This window comes from Micrasema longulum, unplaced genomic scaffold, assembly GCF_059751315.1.
Source record: "Micrasema longulum isolate JH-2025_06_02 unplaced genomic scaffold, ASM5975131v1 h1tg000068l, whole genome shotgun sequence".
Taxonomy (NCBI): domain Eukaryota; kingdom Metazoa; phylum Arthropoda; class Insecta; order Trichoptera; family Brachycentridae; genus Micrasema; species Micrasema longulum.
The window spans coordinates 133,446-160,180 of NW_028277275.1; the positions used below are offsets into that span (position 1 = coordinate 133,446).

A 26,735-nucleotide genomic window follows, 5' to 3' on the forward strand; every position below is an offset into this window, starting at 1 on the left:
TATGGTCATGAGGGAGAATGACAATATCTGACAAAGGCCCTCAATATAATTTTCCAAACTTACAGTGAAAGGGCGGAGCGGTAAAAAAAGTAGAGTTAAGTTCAATTAAAGTCGTGATTTACGTATTTGTAAAATTATAAATTGAAAAGAGTAACTCAGTTATTAACAAAAAAACATTTCTTTTTGTATGAGTAAAACTGATAGGATGACACGCGGTCTTTAAAACGATTTTTCGCTATGTGGAGTGAATACTTTCACTGTTGACTTTTTTGTGTAATTTCAAGCCCTGTAAATGCCTGAAATTCCATATTTCCTTCTTATTTTTTTTCTTCTTTGTAATTCATTTCTATATTGATAACTCCCAAGGGAGTGAAATCCAACCATGTCGACAAATATTTGGATACTCAAAATATTATTGATAAAAAATTTAAACCTTAAAAGTTATATTTTTATATCTGAAATAAGAAGGTCATTTGTTTTTTCGTCGTTTCTTGCTCTATTTTTGTGTTTTTTTTTCAATTATTTATATTCGTGATTTAAACAGAGATACTGTTTAAATATCTTTGATAATGCATGGAAAATGATTCCAGAGTCGAGCCGCATGGACACTATACAAATTAGAGAATAAAGAGGAATTGTGGAGGGGTATTAATTAATTGATTCATAAGTTGAAAATGGATTATTTTGTAATACGAATTCCGTTTCGATATTAACGCGGCGCAGACAGCACACAACATAAATGATTTGCACGGGTGAAACACCGCAAACGAACGCACAGCACTTTTTTGGTTTGATCGCATCCATTCAGGGTATTTCGACCTCAACAATGAACCCTGAAGAAGACTGGAAGAGGAATCAAAGCCAAGCCATAGGCCGATTTATTTTTACAGGGTTTTAACCTGAAACTAGCCATCGAGTCGAAACAATCGTCCAGGGTTCTATTACACACTCAGAATTAAGTTCTTCATCAAGCAACAACAAACCATCACGCTATTTCCTCTTTGGAGTAGGCAGAGATTATGGAATTTTCTTTCACTCTCTATTTGTATACAGGCCACGCTTTTAAATTACACTGAACGACATGATTTTTGTCTGACGAGTTTATTTTTTTTTTTTAATATGTGAGTTATTTTTTTTTATTTTTTTTTTTACCTTGCTTGTAATGTACAAGGTTTATATTTACTTCAAAGGGATAGTTATTTATTTGTTTACTTCAAAATATTTATATTTATTTATAAATGTATGATATGATATGAATTTATGAATTTTACGCAGTGTGTAAAGTGGCCACTTAAACCAGCCATTGACAGGTCATAAGCCCTGTAGATGCCTAGACATCTATATTACCTTCTCTTAAATGTTTTTCATCGCTGTTGTAATATGTTAATATAAACAGCTCCCAAGGGAGTTTAATCCAGTCCTTGTCTACAAAAATTTGGACAAACTCAAAATATTGTTGATAAATCCACCTGGTTCATGAAGAAGTATAGAAATTGAAAAAATAAGATTTTCCGGCGTTGCCTAGTCTGTAGGTGAAATAATTCAATTAGATGAATCTCACTCGCATAAATAAAGGTTTCAGCTCTTTAACTTCACAAACATCAACAGATGAAAGAATTGTTATATATTTTTAGAACACTTTTGAGTATTCATCTGCTTTATGAAAATTATAAAGAACTGTACATAATCATAAGTAGATTATAAGCCAATTGGTAATAAGCATTATACCAGTGTGTGTCATATCTACACTATTTTTTTGCTTGTGAATCTCTAGATATTGTGTTATTGCTTAGGTACTTAAAAAAACATTTTATCGTTTTCCATAATTAAATTATTTTTGTGCTGCTTTTTGTTTTATATCAAATGGTAATTTTCTTGTAGAACATTACCTCATATTTAACTCATTTTGTGTATTTTGTCGAAAAGCTACCTTTTTGCTTATGAGGACAATATATGGGAGTGAGGTATGGAATCGAAATAACAATTAAAGTAGCCTGAATGCCGTCAAAATGCGATCTCTCAGGTTGATGTGTGGTAACACTTTGTGTATGATAGGTGCACGAATGTCGAGATCCGTGCATTATGTAAGGCTGAGACAAGCTATTGAAAAATCAAGAATAGAGCGTTGCGTTGGTTTGGACATGTAGACCGAATGGATGCAAAAACGGGGAAGGCCGAGAAAGACATGGCATGACCAAATTCAACAAATACATGATAGACATGTCAAAATTCAGAATAATCGGCATGCGTGCATGAAAAGATATATAAATGCAAAGGCAGCGAGGTCTGTATATTTACATAATATACAATAATTTATTATGTACATATACCTACTCGTATTTCCCAATTTTTATGGGTAAATGCTGTATTTAACTCGTTGGCCGCGGTGAGTTTACTACATAAGATGTTTTAACAAAGATGAAGATCTTGTTTTTCTTATTTAAATAAAATAGATCAAAATGATTATTTAAAAATCATTATATTTATGTTGTTTGACGCCACATATTTTTATTTTTAACCTAAAAAAAAATATAAAAAACTGCAATTTAAAAATGTTTTCGAATATATTTTATTTAATAAGGTAAATTAATTAATTAAACCACGTACTTAATTAGACTAAAAAGCAATCGAATTGTTGAAGCATATACTGTAATTGACATTAAAAAACCTGTATAAATAACAAATCTCAAGTTCATATGTTTTTGTCATTGCAATTTGGGGACAGAACAAACTTTATGTATCTGTTTAAATATTTAAAAAAATATATTTAAAGAATTACATAATCGCTTAGATGCACAGAGGTTTGTAAAATAATAAAACGTATATTTTATACAGATAAATATAATACTTAGATTCTAAAAAAACATATTTAACCACTGAGGTATAATTTTTATTTTTTATTTACAATTTTTTGTTTACATAAGGTACATTTTCTTTAACATAATATATCAATTTACATGAAAACAAAAAAATCCTTATAGGCATAGCCTGTGAGAGGGTATACTAAATCTAGAATACGTAAATCTATGGTGTAGATGCATAATATAAGTATATAAACTTATATATTTATTTTAACATTTAAATAAAAATGGAATATTACGTTCAGGTTTTTTTTTAATATGAGTGAGAGTTAAGAGTCTGAATATAAGAAATAGAAAAGACAAATAATACACGTAGAGCAAAAGAGTATTAAATTAAAGTTTAAAAAAATTTAATTAAGAAAAAATACGAAAACAAATTAAAAGTTCCGGAACCTTGGTAATTAAAGAAATTCTTCAAGTTTAACACGTGTTTTTTATTACCATTAAAAGATTGCAGACCACAATCCGGACGCCTTGGTAATCCACCAAGGTCCGGTTTTTTGCTAGTTCGGAATGTCGAGACCCTACTGTACTTAATTTTTCTATCAACACACTGTATTTATTTTTATTTTTCCATGTACTTTTCCAAATATAATATGAAGCCGACTCTACTAACGCCTCGATACAATTTTACAAATGCTATTGATGAAAAAAAATTATGTAACATTCACCATTTTGCCAATGTTTGAACATACATATATAATTTCATTGTTAATTTTAGTGAAGATGAGAGAATTGGAGAAGTATGGATGTTCAATCATTGGCAGAATGGTTAACATTACACAGTGCGTAAAGTGGCCATTTGAACCAGCCAATGGTCCTAAGCCCTGTGAATGCCTAGACTTTCATATTTCTTTCTCTAAGATGTTCTCGGTCTCTATGGCAATTTGTCTTAATAACTCCTCAGGGGGTGAAATCCAGTCCTTTGTCTACAAACATTTTTACAAACTCAAAATTTTGCACTATTATTAATTTTAACTTATTCCTTTATTAATTTTTATTCTTGTTTCCATTTAATATTACCATGTTTTGTATTTATTTATTATTTTTTGTAATATTTTTAAGAAATGATGTATTCGCATTAGTAAATTGGTTGCCAAACACAAGAACCTGACTCTTTTTTGTCAAGTCTAACCTGAAATGTAAGAATAACGGATTAAAGGCTTAATTACAGTACAAAATACCCCGGATTGAGAAAAATCACATTTATTTTGTGTGTTCTCACCAAGAATCGAACGCGGAACCTTCCGTGCGTGAAGCGTCTTCACCACGGAGGCCACCTTTTGTGATTTGATCAAATTAAAGTAAAAAAAATAGCCTTGTGGAAGGTGGATGAAACAAATTAAAACTAAGAACCGCTCTTAAGATCATCAACCCTAAAACGTGTTTTTCTAGTTATCTTATATAATCTCACAGTGTAAAGTATCACTTTTGTAACATGAATCATTTCTACTGCCAAATATCTATTTTTTGTCTTATATTTTGTGTTGAAAATAACTGCATTTTAAGGAAACTGCAAGTCAGAAATATGATTATATTAATGTATTGAAATTAAAACCTGAAGACTATTTTAAAATATCTTTTTACAGTCGTCATTTTACCTATTCCCACCAAAAAATCAGTTGTTTGTCATCATATTATTAATTTGGAATTGAGTCATTTTTCTTTAATTTTGAAATGTTTTTTTATTTTATAAATATTTCGGTGTGAACTTTTCTGCTCTAATTGCACTTTTTATGTTGTATCAAACATTAGATTTAAATACGTTCTTAACATAGAATTAAGAATAGTCCAGAAGGAGCGTAGAATCATATTTGAAAACATCGGACTGTGTCCAAAAATCCCCCCACTTTGCACCACTTTTGCCACACGCATTCGTGATGTCGCCGCGTAATGTTGCACGATGGGAAAAAATATAATCGTAACACAAATGTTAGGTACAAAAAAAGGAATTTGTTTATTTCTCTAAAACTTTATTGTGCACGCGGAAATATTTATTGTCACAACAGAGCAGATAAGTAAAGGGTCATTTTTTAAATTTTTAAAAAGTTTTATTCATTTTAACAAATAAGTAACAAACATAATTGTATTTTTGCTCCCGCAAAGCCGAAGCTTGTCTGCGGGTTACATTACATTATTTTTTTTAATTTATAAGTAAGTACATAGTTTAATAATAATTGAAGAATAAAATATATTTACACACTTAAGTTTCACTTGCTGTTAAATAATTTTTTGACTATTTCTTTTTTTAAATAAGAGTAATTGAATTAATGAACTTAAAACTTAAAATATAAAACAAATTTTATTTTCTATAAAACTGATATTTTTATATCATGTTAAATAATATTTGATGTTTTAAAAATAATGTCGGTCAAATGTCCACTACAGAGTTGTTTAATCCGAGGTCCAATTTTTATTAGTTCTCTCATTAGATGAGCAAAGTAGGGTAAAAAAATTACTACCCTGGCAACACTAACGAAATGTTCATTTTAATTTCTTCGACAATCTGACCGATGGAAAAATAATTCAATTTTTAAGTAATTCATTTGCTAATTACACATGAAATGTGATCCCATCCTGTTTCTTTAAGATCCTAGCAATATTTCTACACTTCAAAAGGACACAACATGACATAGTTGAATTCAAATAAGGAGTTGCGTACTGAGCGACGTCTACAAAGAAACTAATGGGTCAAAACGTAAAACTACTCATTTATGAGTAGTTTAGTAGCCTTCTGTTTGATGCTCGTATGCGGTTTCTGAACTGTTCTTAATTCTATGGTTCTTAACCATAATTTTCTATACATAAGGCACACAATTAACCCACGGCTTTTATAACGAGACTAGACTTTTTTTCAAAATAATGAAAAACCTAAAAAGAGAGAGAAAGTAACGGCATTATAAAAAATGACAAATACCTAAGCCTAAATAAACAATAGACATTTTGATGACCCAACTGGGTCGTTTCCAAGTGGACAATACAATAGATATGACAATATTGTGATGTCCCAGCTCCGTGAACAGCCTTGACAGCGCAGGACCGAACCTTGAGACAATACGAAAATTCAGCCGCAGTTCTCACGTGAGCGCAGCGAAAAAGGACACGTGACGGCGTTTATTACTAGCAAATTCACGAAAAAGATTATTAATTTAATACCAAGATGTATTGGAATGGTGACGTTTACGTCATAAAAGCATTAATTATTGATTATTTCATTTGGCATACCAATGCAGAGATAGTATAAAGAAAACTTTTTGGAAAGAAAAACCAAGCGGCAAAATAAACCTAATGCCTTTAAATTTGTCAGACTATTTAAATGATAATAATATTTTGATTTGTTTAATTAAAATATTTATTTAGCTAATCTTCCACGGAATAGAAAGATATTTCGTATACCTGTTTTACCAACACATGATATAGAGTTTTATATCATTCAACAATATTTTGGGTTTGACTAAATTTTTGTAGACAAGGACCGGATTCAACTCCCTGGGGAGCTGTTTATATTAACATATTACAACAGAGATGAAGAACACCTTTGAAAAGGTAATATAGAAGTCTAGGCAACTACAGGGCTTATGATCTGTCAATGGCAGGTTTAAGTGGCCACTTTACGCACTGTGTAACATTCACCATTCTGCCCATGTTTGAACGTCTATTTTTCTTCAATTCTTTCATCTGTTGATTTTTGTGAAGTTAAAGAGCTGAAGTGTGAAGGTGAGATTCATCTAATTTAATTATTTCACCTACATACTAGGCAACGCCTTAAAATGTTATTTTTTTTTATTTCTATAATTCTTTATGGACCAGGTGGATTTATCAACAATATTTTGAGCCATTGACAGGTCTGTAGATGCCTAGACTTCTATATTACCTTTTCTAAGGTGTTCTTCATCTCTGTTGTATTATGTTTTTATATCATTTCTGCCGTCATATAATTTTATCATTTTTGTCTGTATTTTGGAATGTAACGAACAATATTTTCAACCAAAATAAAAACAAACTGCGGTTCGTTAATTAATTTCTAAAGAATGGTTTATCCAGTATACAAAATGCTTTTTACCTCTTTCTCAGAAGCCATATTCAGTTTTTTAATTCCAAATTTTATGAGAATTTTAGCGAGCATTATTAAGAAAAAATATTCAACTAAAGCATTCTCAGTCAGCACCTAAAATGAAAACAATAAAATAAAGGCAAAGTAAAGCTCCCCACTCAGACTAAAGTCAATAAACTTTTCCAAATACTTATGTAACCGTCTGACATTTCATATGGCATACACATTCTAGAAATTTCTTCGTATTTTGACGACATTTTTACGATGCATTGTTAAAAATGAGTCTTTCGCATAAAGAGGATACCCAAGCGACGAAAATGACTCAAAATAGGTGTGAATTCAACCAAATATAGTACATCAAAAAGTCATTATTTCATGAAATGCTACTTTTTTAAATTGTTTTTTAATTACATTGTAGTAACATATTATGCATGTTTCCGAGTGGATAAAGATCAGTCCAGTGTCTGGATTAAATCTTCTTTTCCTACATTCGCTCCTAAGTAAAGTATCTGAACATAACCATACGCCTCTAGGAGACCTTATCACTAGCCAGCACTCTCGCCTCCGTTATGTCGATCCCGCGTCCCTTAGTTCCGCCAAATAAAACCGAAAGATCATCATTGACAACCCTCCAGGACGGCGGAAGCCAGTGGGTGTGAAGAAGAGGCAATTTGGGATAGGCTCTCCTGAGCCATCCGCAGCACGCGTCTAAATCAAGTCCACCACCACTCCCTCAAAACGGTTATTATAGGAGACTGTTGCGTCCATTCTCAGACTTCAATGTTGGTTATGAAATCGAACCAGTTTTAACGTAATATTCTTCTAAAGCTCTTCTTATTCTGGCAAAACTCATAAGTTTGGTGTTTCGAGTTTTGTTAAAGATTCCCTTGCGATGCTGGCATTGCACAAAATGATCTGTATTTCGTTTTGACCAAGTATAGACTAGAATTCCAGACTGCACGCTTCGTGTTAACAGTTGCTCTTGCAATTCCTTGGCGGAATGCGAGCTCTTTGTGCATACCACCATCCTCAGTTATGTGAACTCCCGTGTGTTCTTGAGGTCCTGGGCACTCGATGGCGTCTTATAGGTAAAAATTCTTAAAATAGGGAAATCGAATGAAGATAAGTTTGTCTTTAATGCATGTGACATTATTTTCGCATCTAGGCGTTCGTTTTATTAAACTGAAGTTATGTCAGAATTTAATTCGACATCAAAATTTACTTATTTCTCTCTCATATTTTTAATAGGCCTTTAAGAAAAAAAGTGCCAACCTCAAAACGATTAAAATTTTTAATAAGTCATAATTAAAGGAAAAATTGCTCGGTGGAACAAAATTTTTGACATTTTTAATGCGTAGATAAACGTATCGAAGGGTTCTAGAACTGTCGGTGTAAACCGATGTACTTACATCAAAACTTGATGGGGAGGGGGATCGATAATATATCTTTGTAGTCGGACGGGAGACTTTTATCTTCAACTATGACGTCATACTGAAGTTATGTAATTTTAGAGCGTAAATATGTGTACCGTGACGTACGCTTCTCCTTGTTTCATATCGATGTACCTATCCAAAACTTGAAGGGGGATGGGGGGGGGGGGGGTCGGTAGTATATATTGTTATCGCTAGAGGGAATTTATCTTCAACTATACTGTCAAGGTGAAGGTATGACGTCTTTATCTTCCTATCATAATCGAGGCCCAAGGGTGGTATTTCAAACGCTCTCGGGGCCATATTATCTCGTGTATTTTGTACGTAAATAAAATGTTTTCTCGTGTCGCGAGAGCGGTTCAGAATAGCAACCCAGGTGTTCTAATATGGAAAGGATAGCTGTTTCTACATATTGTAATAAATATGGCAAAAGGACACTGCAATACAGTATAACTAACATGTTACCAAACATTATTAAGAACACTAAGCTAAATACAGGAGTGAGTTGTATGCCTAAATTATGGCTAATGAAAAAAGTTTTCTGTATATGATTATTTTCATTTTTAATAATATAATAAAATATAAAAGATGGTATAATAAATAGAGTTTTTCAAATAAAATTATTATTGATGGAGGTTAAGATAAAATAATTGAAGCAACATATAAGAACCTGCTGACGAGGCGTATGCTTACAATTATGCAGGACTTTAATTTTAAGACGTATAAGAGTAAATATAATTAAAAATGAATAAAAGATGTTTCTACAGTATTCTCTGTGTATATCACGAAGAAACATCTGCTTTCTCTTCTTTAATATTTCAAATTTTTCTCCCTCTTCTCATTAAAGACCACTGTCCATATTTATTAATTTAGAAACACATATAGTCAGTTTTATTGAGAATATTTTTTTCGCATGCGTTTTGAAACTTTAATTGCATAAATAACAATTTTTATTTTATTAGTTGGTTGGAAGAAACTGCCATTTGGCAATAAGCCCGCCAATGTATTAAGATGTATGCACAAGAAGCTAAATAAAACAAATATTAAGAACAGGATTTCGTGCCTGTATTTGTGAAAAAATGTCTCGTTTGTGTGCAAAGAATTTTGCCACGGAAAAATAAACAGATAATCCTAACAGACGGAGATAAGCGGTTCGTTGCCCTTCGCAAACCCAAACGTTCTTTTTATATTAAAAAATGCATTAACATCTCGCAATAATGCATTTAGAAATGCACTCACTTATGTGAAATAAAATGATATTTAAACTATTTTTCATTATCCTCCAGCTCGGGGTGCGGTGTACAGATTTATGTTTTGCAAGATGTATACTTTTTACTCGAAAAGGACGTGTGAATCGAAAAAAATATTTTTTCGGAAATGACATTAAATAAATTATTTAACTTTAGTTGATCCTGAGAATTTTATTATGTATAATATGTATTGTTTTATAATTTAGATTTAAAAAAAAGTTAATTATGTTTTTTTTCGATTAAGTTGTTATTTTATAATTTATCACATTAATTTTTACAGTTTTTGCACAACTCAAAATACGGTTTATTTATATTGTTGGTATTTTTTTATTCATTTTTAATTTTAAAAAAATCATATTTATAGTGTTTTTTTTACGAAAAAACATAAAAATATAATTATGTTAGTCCCGATTATCCGTTTTTTAAGAAATTTGTTATCGTGTGCTCAATTCAATATTTTACTTTAAAATCTATAGAAATCGATTACAAATGCGAAAAGTGACAGTTTTACCAAAATAAAAATAATTCATTGTGTACAAAATAGTAGTAAAAACAATAATACAGGTTTTTTTTTTAAATATTGATAAATAAATAAAATTATAATTTATTCAAAGTTGCTTTGACTATCTTATTAGGGTATAAAACCCCGTTCTTAAACAGTAAAAAAGAAAAACAGTTATCAATATACAGAAATAATAATAATAAATAGCGGACAAAGTGAAAAACACTAAAAAATGTAGTAAAAATATAGTATTTTTTTTTAATTTTAAACTCAGTAAAATACATAGTAAAAACATATTTATAGTCATAATAAAAAAAAATATGTTTAAAAAAAACATAGCAAAATAACAAGTAAAAACAAAAAAAACAGTAAAAAAACAAAGTAAAAGACATAAAAAAAATTATAAAAATAAAATGCAAATGAATACTAAATTAAACATAGTACAGACAGTGTTAAAAGTCATGAGGATCTTTGAAAATCAATCAATAAAAAACTAAAAATATTAATGTTATATAATAATTATTAATAATAAAAATATGTATTAAAATACATGTTTTTTATTATTATTTTTTTTTTATTTTCTTTTATTCAGGAAACATACAGTACAGTTACAAGGTTTAATATTTTACACAATTAGACTTAATTCTAATGGACCAGTGAAGTTTCCATATTATAAAGCAATTATATATAAGGTTAATTATGAAAGTATAAAAAAGAGAAGGAAAAAAAAAACGTAGATGAAAGTTGTTAAAAATTAAAAATGTATACAATGAAAAGTTTAAAAGAAAGATATATACGAGTTATAGACATTAGACATGCATTTTATAATTACCATCTACATATACAGGTACAAATAGCAACAAAAATATCGTTTATATGTAAACTAATTCAGTGCAAAAATTCACAATCATTGGATTTAGTTACAATGGAAGTATGCGAAATGATATTTTGTGAGATTTGAATGCAATTTATGGAATATTTTGACCACAATCTGAATTGTTATCGTTCACAGACGAAAAATAGCTAGTCAATGAACTTATTATCTTTCCGAGAACACATTTTAAATGTCAAAACGTTTGAATCAAATAGTTTTGATATAATTTCAACAAAAATGTAATATAATTTTTTTAAGTTAGAAGGTTTTTAATTTACAGCCAATTATAATAAAATTAATAAACATTAGCTTTGTTTTTAACCACTTATTTTTTATTTTTCTACCGACCGGTTTCAAAGCAACACGAGCTTTTTAGCCAAGGTACACTTCACTAATAAATCTTATCTTTTTTTTATTTTACAAGTAATTACTAATCATTCTCGAATAAATATGCATTGAAACATATGGAGCTAATAAATAAAGTCGTTTTGTCTTGTTATTCTTGTAAAGATGGGAAGTGTAAAATGAGATGGGTGGAGGAGTCGACTAAAGAAAATATATTTTTTGTTATTAATTACTTTTTTCTAGCAATCAATTTATATAAACACATGAGTATATCACCAAAAATATAGTATCAGCTTTTTTTTTAAAAAACATATATATATATATATATATATATATATATATATATATATATGGCACATCAATTTGGTAAACAGTAAACTCAAACATTCGGAAAATCATCAAAGAGTTTCCTACTCAAATCCCTCCCACTAAGGAAAATCCAGTCCTCAATTACTTTCTTAAAAACAGTTTTTGTCCTTAAGAGCTTAATACGCTCTTCCAAAATATTAAACATTCTCGTGTTATTTTTTCTTTTTTCTTTTTTCTTTAAACTTTTTTCTTATAGCAACATTATATCTTATTTATTAGTATCTTAAAGGTTAAGTTCATAGAAAATAACATTTCTATCATAGAGACTCTCTTTAGCATTAGCGTAGCAGTTTTTGTTATTTTTCTCGAAAACACCAATACGGGAGTTTGCTATCTTTGCTTCCAATGCTCTCAATTGTAATATTTATTTATTTATTATACGGCACAAGTGCTTTTTACAATATAAAATAAACAAAATAATGAGTTAGTTGGATGTCCAAAAAATCAAAAACAAAATTAAAATATTGTTTAAAAAAATAAAGAAAAACAACAATAAATACACATACATACATGTATGTATGTCAGCATACAAAAGATATATAAAAATATAAAATGAACAAAAACCAGATCATTAGCATAGGTAGCTTTTGCAAATAATTAGTTTATTGTTACAATAGAACATCATTATAAAGAGATGATTTGAAATCACAGAGACTCGAGTTAAAAATGTCGATATGAGAGGTACATTCGTTTCATAGATTGTGTATACGCGGTATTGGTGACTGACAAAGATAGTTGGTTTGAGAAGGGTGACAATAATATAGACTATTTTATCTAAGTCTACGTATTCGTATATTAATGTTTATAAAATCCGGGAGTTCACTACAATCGAATTTAGAATTAATGATTTTATATAAAAATATTAGGTCAGTTATTTTCCTGCGATTCTCTAGAGCAGGTAAATTCAAAAAGTTTAACGAAGACATGAAGTTGATTTGTTCTTTATATTAATATTTAAAACAAACACTAATTCGCGTCTACTACTTTCATTTATTTTATTTGAAATAAAAAATATCAGACTTTCATCGGTGTAGGATTAAAATATAAAAAAATTACCACAGCATGACGTCACCTGTACAAAACCGGCAGAATAATATGCGAGGGCAGTGGCACCGCGAGATACGAAAACAGATCTCAGTGCATAATTCATTATTAATGTTTATTTCCACGTTTCTTATTATTCATTTATCATTAATTTGTTATTTTAAATATTAGCCAACCGCAACAAAATAATGTTTGAAGAGATAAGGCAAGAAGATTGACAGAAATTACTGCACTAAATATATTGTTTTTCTGCATTTTTTTTATCTAATATTTTTTAATTGGCAGTTAAACGACCAGGAAATAAATGCTCTTGCTTATTATTTTTTATTTTGTGATAAAAATACTACCTTTTATTTATATTCTTCTTGATTTAATTTTTAATTCTACAATAATTGAACAGATTTTTTAAATCGTTAACTCAATAAAGTATTGCTTTTTTATATGGATGAAATATATAAACAAATAACAATAGAGATGGAAAATGTTTTAGAGAAAGGGACATGAAACTGTAGGCATTTTCAGGCCTATGACCTGTCATTGGCTGGTTTAAGTGACCACTTTACAAACTTTGCAACATATCACTGGAGAACGACCAATAGGAATTTATATATTTAAAATGTAATAAGTGATATAATGGTATAAGTAATAAATAATAAAATTCCAATGAATACAATTTTAAAAAGATAACCAGCACAAATATTTAAATGTAAATTATAAATTATACAAATTTAAATTCATACAAAATCAAATATACAAATAACAGTATCATTGAAATCAACAAAATAAAAGTATAATAGTAAAATACCGCAGAGTGTGTGCGGACCAACTACTGCTTTACAAAATTGTGACAGGAATGGTTGACTGTACAGAGCTGCTTGGTTTAATAACAATACATGTGCCAGCCAGGATTTGTAGACGGTACCACCTGTTTCATGTACCAACAAGTAAAACATCGTATGTTAAAAATGCTTTTTTTCGTAGGACTTTTTCAATGTACAATACAAAATTTAAAAATATAGATTATACAAACATCACTCTGTCAGATTTAAAATTTACACTAAAAATGTATTATGTAACTTAGTAGACATTATAATAATAAATATGTACATCTCCTCCCCCCCCTCCTTATCCTCTCTTCAAGCATTTTTGTCCTTATCCCACCCAATTTACAGTAACTTAATGTTCTTAAAATTAATATTTAAAAAATCTTTGATTATTGAGTACTTGAAAATAACATTTTTATATGTATAAATTGTTTGTATTTATTTGATATGTAATATATATATTCTTTACTAACTTTGTATACTATGTGGAAATCTGTTATTAGTTCTGAGTTTATGCACTATATCTGTTTGTTTACTAAAAATATGTATGTAGAACTGTTGATTTCCCTAATAAAATAAAAATAAAATAGAAATAAATAAATAAATAAAATATAGTAGTATTGAAAAAAAACAGAATAAAAGTATTATTGAAATCTCTAGAAAAATAATAAATATATAAAAACATAATTGAAATGATAATTGAGATATGGTTTCTATAAACTCACTATACACTGTAGTAAGAAATAGGAGTTATAAATAATATTACTACTGAACACTTTATTTTATTTTTACAAATATAAAAAATCTAAAAACAAAAATTTCGTGACAATTGTTTCGCCTTGTTAGGGCATTTTCAAACGAATGTGAAGATTAAATGGATTGAAGGTCCTTAATATAGTTAAATAAAATTAAATAATATAATTGAATAAAATAAAGTATTCAATAGACTCAAATCACTGTTTTATTTCTTATATTTTCAGTTTAAATATGGAGTTTTACAAAATAAACACCAAATCAATCAACGAAATATTTAATATGTTAAATTGAGACAACATATCAGACCGGTAACCCATGAAAAACGGTTCGATATGATTTAGGTATAATACTCTCCAATAGCAAGAATATTTGCCTCTAAAGCATAGTTTCACTGATGTTGAAGATGTCGATCTCCTAAGCAATAATTGTCAGCTGCCTGACTGCTCTTCCAATCGGCATAACCAGAGGCTGACGCTGTCGGAGATATTAATCAGGAACATAAAAATATAGATCTTTTATTTTTACGGGACCAAAGCTATATAACTTGGTGCCTTACATCTGGAAAAACAAAAGTACAACATGTTTTGGGAAAAAAATTGTCAAATGGTTGATAGACATGGGAAGCAAAGAGTCGAAATTTGTTGAAAATTATAACTTAATTTGTACCTGTTATATATATACTTACTACTGACGACGCGGATGTATGTTATCCAGATGCTAACTCTGAATTACTCGATAAGTTAGAACGATTGCAGAATATTTGTATTCGTTATATCTTTAATCTTCGCAAATTTGACCACATAACCGAGTATCGCACGCAACTACACTGGCTCAGTATCAGACATAGAAGAAACATTCTATCACTTCTTCACAATATTTTAAATAACCCCATTTTGCCTGAAAGCTTTAATATCAACAATATTTTAAGTTTGTCAAAATTTTTGTAGACAAGGACTGGATTCAACTCCCTGGGGAGCTCTTTAACTTCACAAACATCAACAGATGAAAGAATGGAAGGAATATAGATGTTCAAAAATGTAGATTAAGGTTGACAAAGCTCACGGAAACCAACGAAATGAGAATTTAAATATGTTTAAATATAAGGATCGGTGCTCTATAAACAAGTAAATGTTAATGATGTATTGCTCATCCAACCTCTTTCACAACACGGACTATCTCTTCGTTCTAGTAACGAGAGAACCCTTTTAATACCCTATCATCGCTCTAATTTTCTTGCCTCCTCTTTCACAGTAGTAGCCACTCGATTGTGGAGTAATCTACCCACTAATGTTAGAGACGCCCCTTATTTATTTACGTTTAAGTCAAGATTGAAATGTCACTATCTAAATATTTAAATTGTTCCTTTATCCTTCTTCTTTCCTTCCCATCCCCTCTCCTCTCTTCATAGTATAGTGTTATTTTTTATATTTTTTTTATATACATTTATTTTTGTTAATTTTTGTATAAAATTGTAAGATTCAATATGTCCATGTATTTATAATTTTCTCAAACTGAACGGTTTGGGTAGGAAGGAAGAAATTGCCTTGAGGCAATATGCCCGCCTTTATATGTATATTTATTGTATATGTATATAAAGTGTCAAATAAATAAAAAAATTATAAAATAAAAATATTATGTACATATTTATTATATTAAATACATACTTATTTTATTATATGCATACTTATATATTACATTCATACTTATTATATCCGTCTACACTTTTGCAAATACGACCCTATATATTTTTTTTTTGCCGGAACATATCGGTTCCTTAGAACAGGCATTGCCTATATAGGAACCGATAGATCCTTTCAAGTATTCCGCTATACTGCACTCCTTTGCTTGCTTGATTTATCCTTAGTGTTAAAGTAAAATGGTAAATTGCAACTGCAAAAAACTGAGTAGTGTTCAAAGTATAAAATATCTTGGAATAATTATAGACCAGTATTTGAGATGGAATGAACAAATTGAAACAATAACTGCAAAAATTAAGCGCTTAATACATTTTTTCATCCCACTTAGAAATATACTTAAAGTCCCGGACTTGAAACACCTATACCATGCACTGGCAAATTCTGTGTTGACTTACGGTCTAATTGGTTGGGGAGCTTGCACAAGAACCGCCCTTGAACCTGTAGCAATTGCACAGAAATCTTTGATCCGAGTCATTTAAAAAAAAACATTTCGTCATCCAAGTGACTTGCTCTTCAAAGAATTCAGAGTACTGAATATTATTCAACAGTATATATTGAGAACGGTAGTGGTTACACACATAAAGAGAGACATTTACCCAAGCGTCAACCACAACCATAATACAAGATACTCTAATAGGGATCTGATACTAAGTGAAGGGGTCAACACTGTTCTGGCATCGAGACAACACTATAACGTAGGCAAAAAGGTCCATAAACTTTTGTCAGAATCGTGGAAAGACGGGAGTGTTGTCAAGTTACGGAAGGTGTTGACCTCGCTCTTTCATGACATTGGTCGTAGGGAGTCAGAAAAGTTGATGCATACCACGGATTGGAGAACCTTACTGGATGTCAAAAATAAAATATAAAAAATAAGGAATAATTTTTTTTTTTTAATATTTATAGATGACAACCATGAAGTTTCGCATAAATAAATTGTCTATGTTTTTATGAATGTATGTATGTGTATGCGCATGGGTGTATGTACGTATGTGTGTATGTACATGTGTATATATGTGTTTATTTATATATATGTGTGTATATATGTGTATGTCTGTATGTATATGAATCAAAATGTGTATCCGAATAAGTTTATATTTTGTTTGTCTGTGGTCTATATTAATTTGTTAACTATTATAATATATTAAAATGTAATTGCCTAGCTTGGAACGGGGTATGTACCCTTGTTAGCTGGGCAAAGTGAACATGGAATTGTATTTTGATAAAGAGTTTGAATAAATAAATAAATAAAATATTTGTTTGAAATTTGGTTTATGTGATTTTTCTAAGAAATAAATAAATAAATACTCTCTAAAATGGCCGAGTTCTCGATATAACAAATAGAGGATATGGACGGTTGATTTATCCGTGTCTTTTGAGATATCGATTCACAAATGTCCGGTGGAAATGTGTTTAATATTCCAAGCACTTTTGTCACCATTGTAAAATTACTCGACAAACAAAAATGATCGAAAAATAGCGAAGTAAGAGGGGTGATAACTTTCTGTCTGAGTTGACACAGTGTCTGGGGGAAAGTTCACTGGCGGTACGGCATATTTTAAATTGCCGATATTTTCAAATCGGGATTGAACTCAAAACTTCGTTCAAGGTAGGCTTACGCTTAAAAAAGTACATCACATGTCTTATATACCTATTAAGTGTTAACATAAGTTGAATCCGTTTTTTTTATTAGAACAAGAAGACAAAACAAAAAAAAAACAATATTTACTGAAGGTTATTTAATATTTGTATTAACAACTTACCGACTTTTCTATGTTTATTAGTTTCGAGACGTACTCGTCTCTTTATCAGGACACTAATAAAACCAACATGCAAGGCCCACTATACACCTTCACGAAACCGGTAGACATAGAAAAGTCGGTGAGTGGTTATATACAAATATTTAATAACATTTAGTAAAATGTTTCACCACAAAGCAAATGTTTTAAATATTAATAATAATCAATAATTAAAAGCATACACTGCGCAAATATCGCAAACAGCTTTGGAAGCTTTATTTCGTCGGTTGACAGCGAACAAATTTTAATCAAATAAAATAATATATGTAACGAAAAGGCAAATATAATACCCTGTAGAAAAGAAAATGTTCTTTTAAATAACGTACAACCTTTACCATTTTGTTTTACTATTGGTGCTCTTGGTAAAAAACGGACACAACGTATGTTATTGCTACTATTTTATAAAGTTATTATTACAATAATTAATGATAATATTATTTCTAATAAAATAAATAAAACAACTTTGTTTTTAATCTTAACAAAGTTTTTTTTTTAAACTTGCATCCAGTGTCTTTAATAAAATTATAATTATCTTCTATCAGATGATTTTAAAAATTCAGAAAATGTATTATTTAAGCACTTTAAGTATTATTTTACTAATAACCTTTCAAATCTAAAAATCAAAGTTTCTTTTAGTTTTTCCAATGTAGATTGAATCGCTATCATTATAATTTGATTGGTATATGCCAGATTGATTATATTAAGGGTTTTAATCTTTGTGAATTTTTAATACTGTTCCTATATTATTAATTGTGTAGAATGTAGGTAAAATGTTTGATGGTAGGGATAAAGATAATTGTCGAGAAAACTTGTCATTTAAAATAATCATCCGCCTCCATTGTTTAGGTGGGTTAATTATATTTATTGTAGGAGTACAAAATTGTAGTATTGTGGGAGCTCTTCTGGCTCTTTCTAGAGCATATAGGACATGCTCAACGGATGCACTCCCGATTCTAACGGGCTTGTTTCCTTTAGATCTGTCGGTTCAGCGACGATCTGCAAATTTACACCTAAAAAGAAGGCGTTCCTCTGTTATTGGTGGCATCCGTCTACTCCCAACTGAACGAATGTCTCAATCAAATATTAGAAAATTGACTTTAAATGCTCTTCTTAATGCTTGGCAATCGCGATGGGAATCTTCCTCTTCAGGGAGGGTTACCTTTCTTTTTTTTCCTTCAATCCGTCAGCGCTTAGAATCTTCTTGGGTTATCCCCGATCACTGGACTACGCAGTTTTTATCAGGTCATGGTAAATTTAATCAAAAATTATTTGTTTTTAATATTGTTGACTCCCCTTCGTGCTGCTGCGGATATCCTAACCAACCTTCTGAACACACCCTGTGGTCTTGTCCCTTTCCCCTTCTCTATGATTACCGAATGGAGCTTCTCGCTACTATCCGTGGCCCTGTTATAGGTCCTGTCGGATATACAGATCTGGTGGCTTCTAAAAATAATTTCAAGGCTTTTAAAAAGTTTTGTAATCATTTCGGCGAATTGATCATGTCTAATCAATTTAATCCCAGTCAGTGAAGAATTCACTTCCCTCTCTTCTCAATCCAATGAAATACATATTATGTACTTCTGGGTTACTTTCTTACAGCACAAAGATGCTAAGGCTACCAGATTTCAGAGAGCTCCTTCGGGCAGCTTTTCTCGTTTGACAACGAGCAAATTTTCCGTGCATGTGGGCACCGCCAAAGAGTCTTATGTCCTCAGATGCGGTGTGCGGTATGTGGTGGGTAAGCTGTAGGAGTATAAAAAATATTGTGTAGCTTTGAAACGGCTGTGTATTTTATTTTTTAATTGGTTTAAAGCAAAGTTGTTTTATTTATTTATAATGAATAACCACAAAGTTAGTGCTTCAAATATAAAATTAAAAATATTCTTTCTCTTTACCACAAACTTTTATCTGATTTTCATAAATGTGAACTTAATTAACAGAAATGTTTTTTCCGTCCTGCTGTAAAAATACCAGGCAGTAAACACTGGTTTTTCCAATTAAGGGTCTTTTCTCACTTCTCGTAAAGGTGGCGCCACTGGCAGACGTGTAAAAACAAAGCGAAATGTAAAAAAAATACCACGATAACCATGCAAAAGGACACTAACCTTAGTTCCTGCTCTTTCCGTAGAGCTACGAAATTATATCGCGTTGTTTCAAATACCACACACTGCAACTCTCGGGAATTTGTCTCAAATTTTTAATTAAAACTTCCAGTGCTTAATATATAGGTATCAAAGTTCGCACGCGGATTTGAGAAACGCAAAAAATTTTAATACAATTTTACTATGGAGAGTGTTTCATTGTTTGGTTGCGTACGTTTAAAAGTTTATTTATTATCATTGAAATCAATAATATATGAATTTAAAGAATAAAGATCAATTACAAAGAATTAAGATTGATATTCGGGATTGCCATCATGGTTGATTTTTCGTTTTTTTTTTTTATTCATTTTTTTTATTAAAATATGTATTTATTTATTTGACACTTTATATACATATAAGGGCGGGTATATTGCCTTAAAGCAATTTCTTCCTACCTACCCAAACCGTTCAGTTTGAGAAAATTATGAATACAGGGACATATTGAATCTTAAAATTTTATACAAAAATTAAAAACAAAGATCAACAAAAAAAAAATATTAAAAAAAAATAACACTACTATGAAGAGGGGAGAGGGGATGGGAAGGAAAGAAGAAGGATAAAGGAACAATTTAAATATTAATATAGTGACATTTCAATCTTGACTTAAATGTAAATAAAGAAGGGGCGTCTCTAACATTAGTGGTTATAGTATAAATGGTTATTGTTTTTTTTTTCTACACAAATCTACTTCTATACATCTACATTTTTTAGCACCACAACAGGCCGGAGGCCTAATTACAGTGGTGAATTACATCACAGAGCACCCAGGCTTGAGAAAAATCACATTTGAATTTTATGTTCTCCCCGGGAATCGAACCCGAACCTTCCGTGCGTGTGTCAAGCGTCTTGACCACTACACCACGGAGGCCGCTAGTATATGTTATAACTGTAACTCTCCAAAAAAAAACTAACTCTTGTGCTTGGAGAGTGACTTACACTGTTATAGTTATTTATTTATTAGAATTTATATAATTTTGAATATATATATAGTACATATATATTCAAAATTATATATAAAGTCCATGAGATAAAAAAACTTATGGGATATAAAAGGAAAACAGAAAATAATAATACATTCATACTGATTAAATTGAAAACAGTTTATACACTTGTTCAAAAAAATTCTTTAAATTTACCTTGAATTTATTTATTGATATATTAGATAATAGTTTTTAGTTAATGGGCTCCATGCAGAATTTTTTTTTTTTATCTCAAAAAAAGAGGGAAAAAAAGAGAAACACGAGTGCGCTTTTTTTTTTTTTTTTTTACTTTTAAGCAAAGTACTACGGTTTTAAATTTAAAAATTTGATTTCGCGCTAAAACGGCAACTTTTGCCGATTTTTGTTGTGTGACGTCATTTATCGCGTGTACGAATCTGTATCTGTCAAAACAGAACTAATTGCTTGCGAGTTGTTGAGTTTAGTCGAGTTGTTTTTATTTTAATTGCCGTGATATTAACATTAAAGCTTATTGTGTTGCAATTATCGAACGATGGGTACAAATACTGTTCAGTTCCTAGATGTGTTAATACGACACATACAACACCGGGAAAGAAGTTTGTCACTATTCCACGAGATGCTAAACTGAGAAAAAAATGGTTTGTGGCGATGAAGAGACAGTTTGACAAAATCAGCTGTAAATCCGGAATTTACTGTTGCGAGGATCATTTCAACGTAAGTTCAAATTTATATTTTACACATTCTATACTTCTATTTATTGATTGATAATACATTATATGTACATATTAAATATTATTTGTCAAATAAATACAATATATTGTAATAAAAGCATAAACTTATTTTGATGGTTAGCCATTTCGTGATGTAAGTATTCTAATTATGTTAAATGTTATTTTCACAGCTTGAAGAAGATGCTGATAATTTTACCAGATTCAAGCTTATGGGAGGAAGGGTGTCCTTAAAAAAAAATGTTGTTCCACACATTTTCGAGTGTCAAAAGAAAAACATCAAATTTTTACGACAAACGGGACACAGAAGAAGCCATTTAGGAACTCTTGAAAGAACAATGACGTCTGAAGTTCCGGAGGAAGAACAACCCTGTACATCTTCATCTATAAATGTTGCAACGGAGGCAGTTGAACTCGAATTCGCTTCTTCATCCCCCACAGTTGAAAAAGCTAGTAAAATGACTCAAGCAAGTTTAAGGTCAAATAAAGTCATTGTTCGCAGCAAGGGAACATCAACTGACGCCACGTTTCTAACGGTGACAAGAGCTACATCTCCTATTATTTTTCCTACACCTAAAGATCTTACCATAAGCTATGATTCAGTTATGCCAGATAATGATGATGAAATACTAGAATGGAAAAGTACTTCCGATGACCAGGACTTTGTACCTCATGACGATACTTCTGACGATAATGCTGATGCTTTTGAAATTCAAAAATATAATGTTATTTTACGACAGGCTACTGTAATGGGTATTGAAAGAAATTATCGACTTTGTCTTGGCATACCAGATGATATGGCATATATTTTAACACTTCTGTGCAAAAAAGTATGTGACTCGCGCCTGAATATTTTAATAACATTTAAAAAAATCAGATTGGATGAATCAAATGCAATTCTTGGAATGCAATTTGGATTGTCAGAACCAACTGTAAGCAGGATCTTCAGGAAGACGGTAAAGCTAGTAGCGATCTGTCTGCAGGAGCTAATATTTTGGCCAGACCAATATACCGTTCGGCTTCATTTGCCTTTGCCCTTTATTGCAAGATACAGTAAAGTCCAAGCTATCATTGATTGTTTGGAAATACAAATCGATAAGCCTTCAAACCCCATTAGACAAGCCACGACATGGTCAGATTACAAAAAATGCAATACCATCAAATACCTTGTCTCTTGTACACCGTGCGGACACATCAATTTTATTTCAAAAGGATATGGTGGACGAACCAGTGACACAAAGATTTTCGAGGTTTGCAGATTTTTAGATAATTTGAAACCTGGTATGGATGTGATGGCAGACCGAGGTTTTAAAAACATTGCTCATTTACTCGAGTTAAAACAATGCAAGTTAATTCGTCCACCAAGTGTGAGCGCGGACATTCCTCTATCTTGTGACAAGGTCAAGGAGGCTAAAAGGGTGGCTGCGTTACGAATCAACGTTGAACGTGCAATCAGTCGGATAAGGGAATTTAAAATGTTGGCAATGCACGCATGCATCGATATTAATTATGTTGGCCTCTTAGATTATATTATTAATATTGCTTGTGGGTTAATAAACCTTCAGGAGCCACTGGTTAAAATTTAATAACTATGAAAATAACAATAATTACTTAATACTGACTTAAGCATTTTTTTATTTACAATTTTTTCGTTTACATTTAGTACATTTTTTATTACATAATATATTTGTAACTTTACAGCTTTACATGAAAACTAAAAAATCCCACATAGGCACAATAAGTGTAGAGGCACAATAAGTGTAGATGCATAATATGTAAATATATTTAAAAGAAAATAAAACATGAGTAATAATTTTATGTTACATTCAAGTTGTTTTTTTAAATTTTTAATTTGAGTAAGAGTAGAGAATCTGAAAACAAGAAATAGAACAAAAAAATATTAAATGAAAGTTGATAATTAAATTAGGAAAAAATACAAGAGAAAATTAAAAGTTTATCGGGAAAAGAAAACATTGACATTTATATTTTTGACCTAATTTATAAAGGAATCATTAGTAGAAGAGAGGCTTAAATTACCATTTTCTCTTGTGTCTAAAAAGTATGATTTATACAGTTTAAGGGCAAGGACATTTGCACGACTCTGTCCTAGTGTTGATTTACAAAACGGTATCTCCAGCACTTGATTCCTTCTGCATTCTCAGTAATCTTTTTAAAAATCATCAATGACTATGCTAAACCGGTTTCTATTTCTTTATTTTTTTTGGCCATCACTATTTTACAATATAAATGTAAAGATTATTTGAACATTAAAAGTTTTGTTAACCTAATATTACCCTCAACTTGTAAATAAATGCTTAACAAAACAAACAAATGTTTTTTATATCTCAACAGAGTTAAAGAAGCATGGAATGGAGTATTTATAGAAGGAAATGTGTGTTCGTGTGCACTTGACGTATTACAACGTGCAAGTGCTGTAAATAAAAACAATATGGCCATTTGTGTGTACAATATATATATTTTTTATTTATTCATAATTATAATACAGTAATGTATTATATTCCCAGGAGTTACAAACAACTCAATTTGGGACTTGAATAATATATAACATTTTTTTGGATAAAAAATATTTACAACCAAGAAACAAAGCAAGTTTAAACTTATAACTAAATATATCAAAACAAAATCTATCACTAAACATATCAACACATAATTGTAACTAAAATATCAACGTGCAATTATTATACTAAATATATCAACAATTATATTTTTTAAAAATCCAAGTAGAAAAAAAAAACAAAGTACTATACAGAATAAAACAAATAAATAAAAAAAACCCTTTCAAGAATAGAGGAAATGGTGAATCTAAGACTAAAGAGGTAAATTAGGTTCGTTAACAAGGCTACGAAGGTAATGCAACTATCAAAATCAACAATATGTATTTATAAAGTATAAAACAGAATAAGTAAGTAATAAAAAAACATGAATTTATTTGAGTTTATTATAAATTGCTAAATTCCAAAACACTGTACACTTTTCAATTAAATCTAAGCAATACTCCTTATTTATATTTATAAACAAATGTGTAACATTCTTAGATTCCTCGAAATCAGGATGTGCTACACAGTACAGAGCTTTTATTTTGTTAGAAAAAAACATTTCTAGCTGGACCTGAGCCATATACTTTTCAGAGGGATTTCCGTCTGTAAAATATGTTTGAAAAGTGGCATCAGATACAGGGCATTTCACCTCAACAATATACTCTTCGTACAGCGCATCTGGAGATGCTCCAAATATGGGGTATTCAGGAGACAAAAAAATGCCACACTTTCTAAACTTTACATTTAGTTTTCTTTGCATTTCTTTTAAAACTAAGGACTCTAAGGACCTGCCGCGTAATAACGCCGCAGTTGCTTTCAACTTGGCTCCCAACAACTTCTCACAGAGAGAACCATCACTTGTCTGGCACCTTGACACAGCATAAGCGTTGGAAGCAGTGATTCGAGCAAAACGCAGTCTATGCCACAAAGGTATATCGTTTTGCTCAACAGTTAAGCGTTCAGCAGCTCTGCAGATAGGCATCTTCATTTGACCCTGACAATATTTTAAAAAATCTTTTGGGAGAAAATTACTTTGTTCTTTTTGAAATTGACACATTAAAACATGCAAAGATAACCTATCTACATCAGTATGTTGGGTAAAAAGACGCATTCGTCTTGAAGTACCATCACCCAACTGGTTGCTGGCATCGACTACAGCTGCCAAAAACGAGCCATCTCCTGATGGCAAATCCTCGTGGTTTCCAAATTCCTTGGCCATAACGAAAGGAATCGTGGTGCCGATACCTGCCATTATCGGACGCTTCCAATAACAGGCTACTGAAGTAGGGCTGGGCTCAATGCTGCGTCGATATAGCCAATATATAAATGCTACTGAGTGTTTGCATCCTCCTGTAATATAAATGTTATTTTACAGTTATTTATAAACATGACATCGTCCTATCTAGCACTTGCTCAATACACACTAATAATTTGACAGATTAAAAAAATATGTGCGACGCGATTAATTTAACAATAAAATTTTTCTTCCTTCTGCAAATTTATACAAAAAGAACATGCAATGCAGTACGTTTTTTTCTTTTTTTTAAATAAATAAGACGCTTCCGATGTCAACTATTCATCGACAATAATGCGTCTACTACCATGCTTACCTTGAGAAGCCGCACAGTCTTCACATTGGCACGATATTATTTTATTATTTGCCTCATCAATGACGCTGATAACTGAGTATGCCTTCTTCCGAATTTTATGCTCTGGTGTAACCCGGCATTTTACAGTGCACACATTTTTATTTCTTTTGATCTGGACATATCCAATAGCGTTGTCCGCATATTCAGCTCTCGAAGACCTGCAAATAAATAGTGTATTTACAATTTTGTCCCTTCTGTGCTTGGTTACAGTTTTTAAGACAATAATTAATCAGACATAAAACAGTCAGTATTTTAATTCTAAAGTGTTTATTAAGAACTAATTAAGTCCATTAAAATACTCATGACAGAACAAAGGAGGTTATGTATGGAAAAAATAGTATCCAAGTATATTTACACCATTTCTGGCGATAAGTTGTATCACTGCTGAATATAAAATACGTCTTTAACATATTAAAAACTCAATATCAAAGAAAGGTGACAGTTTTAAGTAATATATTATAGTTAAACATTTTTGAAACTCACCTGTCAACTTTCACTCCCCTCATTTCGGCGCTGCAAAAGTTTGTATTTTCGGAAAAAAACAACATTAACATGGATTCATTTACATGAGGAATGTTATCCGATTGTCCTTTAATAAAATTATCTTCCGTCATTTCGTTAAAATTGCGAATAAAGCGTTAAACAAACCGTCGCCACCAAAAACACCAGCGGAAATGAATGACAGCGTTGTCGAACAAGATAAATGACGTCACAAACACGACAACCAATCACGATGCGTTCGAAATCCATTCGCCAGAAATCAATATTTAAAACGAAAATTTTAATTAAAAACGGCTAAAAAATAAAATTAGACTTGAAAATAAATAAATAGTTTTTAATTTTCTTCCAGGATCATCAATTACTTTCATCTTTTCTAACATATGCATGGAGCCCATTG

At 30.7% G+C, this 26,735-nt stretch overlaps 3 protein-coding genes across 10 annotated transcripts in view; 2 read left to right on the forward strand and 1 right to left on the reverse strand.

Annotated features, from left to right (window-relative positions):
* The window catches only part of Eip93F (Ecdysone-induced protein 93F), a 130,260-nt gene that overhangs the window by 97,702 nt on the left and 5,823 nt on the right, over positions 1–26,735 (forward strand). The gene's annotated exons all lie outside the window — the stretch shown is intronic.
* LOC148285024 (uncharacterized) lies at positions 21,443–23,956 on the forward strand. Its single transcript, XM_088231243.1, has 2 exons — positions 21,443–21,616; positions 21,804–23,956. The coding sequence occupies exons 1-2, from the start codon at positions 21,551–21,553 to the stop codon at positions 23,214–23,216; spliced, it is 1,479 nt and encodes a 492-aa protein (XP_088087369.1). The 5' UTR covers positions 21,443–21,550; the 3' UTR covers positions 23,217–23,956.
* On the reverse strand, positions 24,438–26,586 carry LOC148285025 (uncharacterized). Its single transcript, XM_088231255.1, has 3 exons — positions 26,321–26,586; positions 25,799–25,995; positions 24,438–25,538 (listed from the first exon to the last, which is right to left on the reverse strand). The coding sequence occupies exons 1-3, from the start codon at positions 26,449–26,451 to the stop codon at positions 24,577–24,579; spliced, it is 1,290 nt and encodes a 429-aa protein (XP_088087381.1). The 5' UTR covers positions 26,452–26,586; the 3' UTR covers positions 24,438–24,576.

What these genes read in the sequence shown, in the direction of transcription:
- LOC148285024 (XM_088231243.1), top strand. Translation starts at nt 21,551, where the DNA reads ATGAAGAGACAGTTTGACAAAATCAGCTGTAAATCCGGAATTTACTGT. An exon ending in GTTGCGAGGATCATTTCAAC is followed by an intron (nt 21,617 to 21,803) that starts GTAAGTTCAAAT and finishes TTATTTTCACAG; the next exon opens with CTTGAAGAAGATGCTGATAA.
- LOC148285025 (XM_088231255.1), bottom strand. Translation starts at nt 26,451, where the DNA reads ATGACGGAAGATAATTTTATTAAAGGACAATCGGATAACATTCCTCAT. An exon ending in AGGGGAGTGAAAGTTGACAG is followed by an intron (nt 25,996 to 26,320) that starts GTGAGTTTCAAA and finishes ATTTATTTGCAG; the next exon opens with GTCTTCGAGAGCTGAATATG. An exon ending in AGACTGTGCGGCTTCTCAAG is followed by an intron (nt 25,539 to 25,798) that starts GTAAGCATGGTA and finishes TTTATATTACAG; the next exon opens with GAGGATGCAAACACTCAGTA.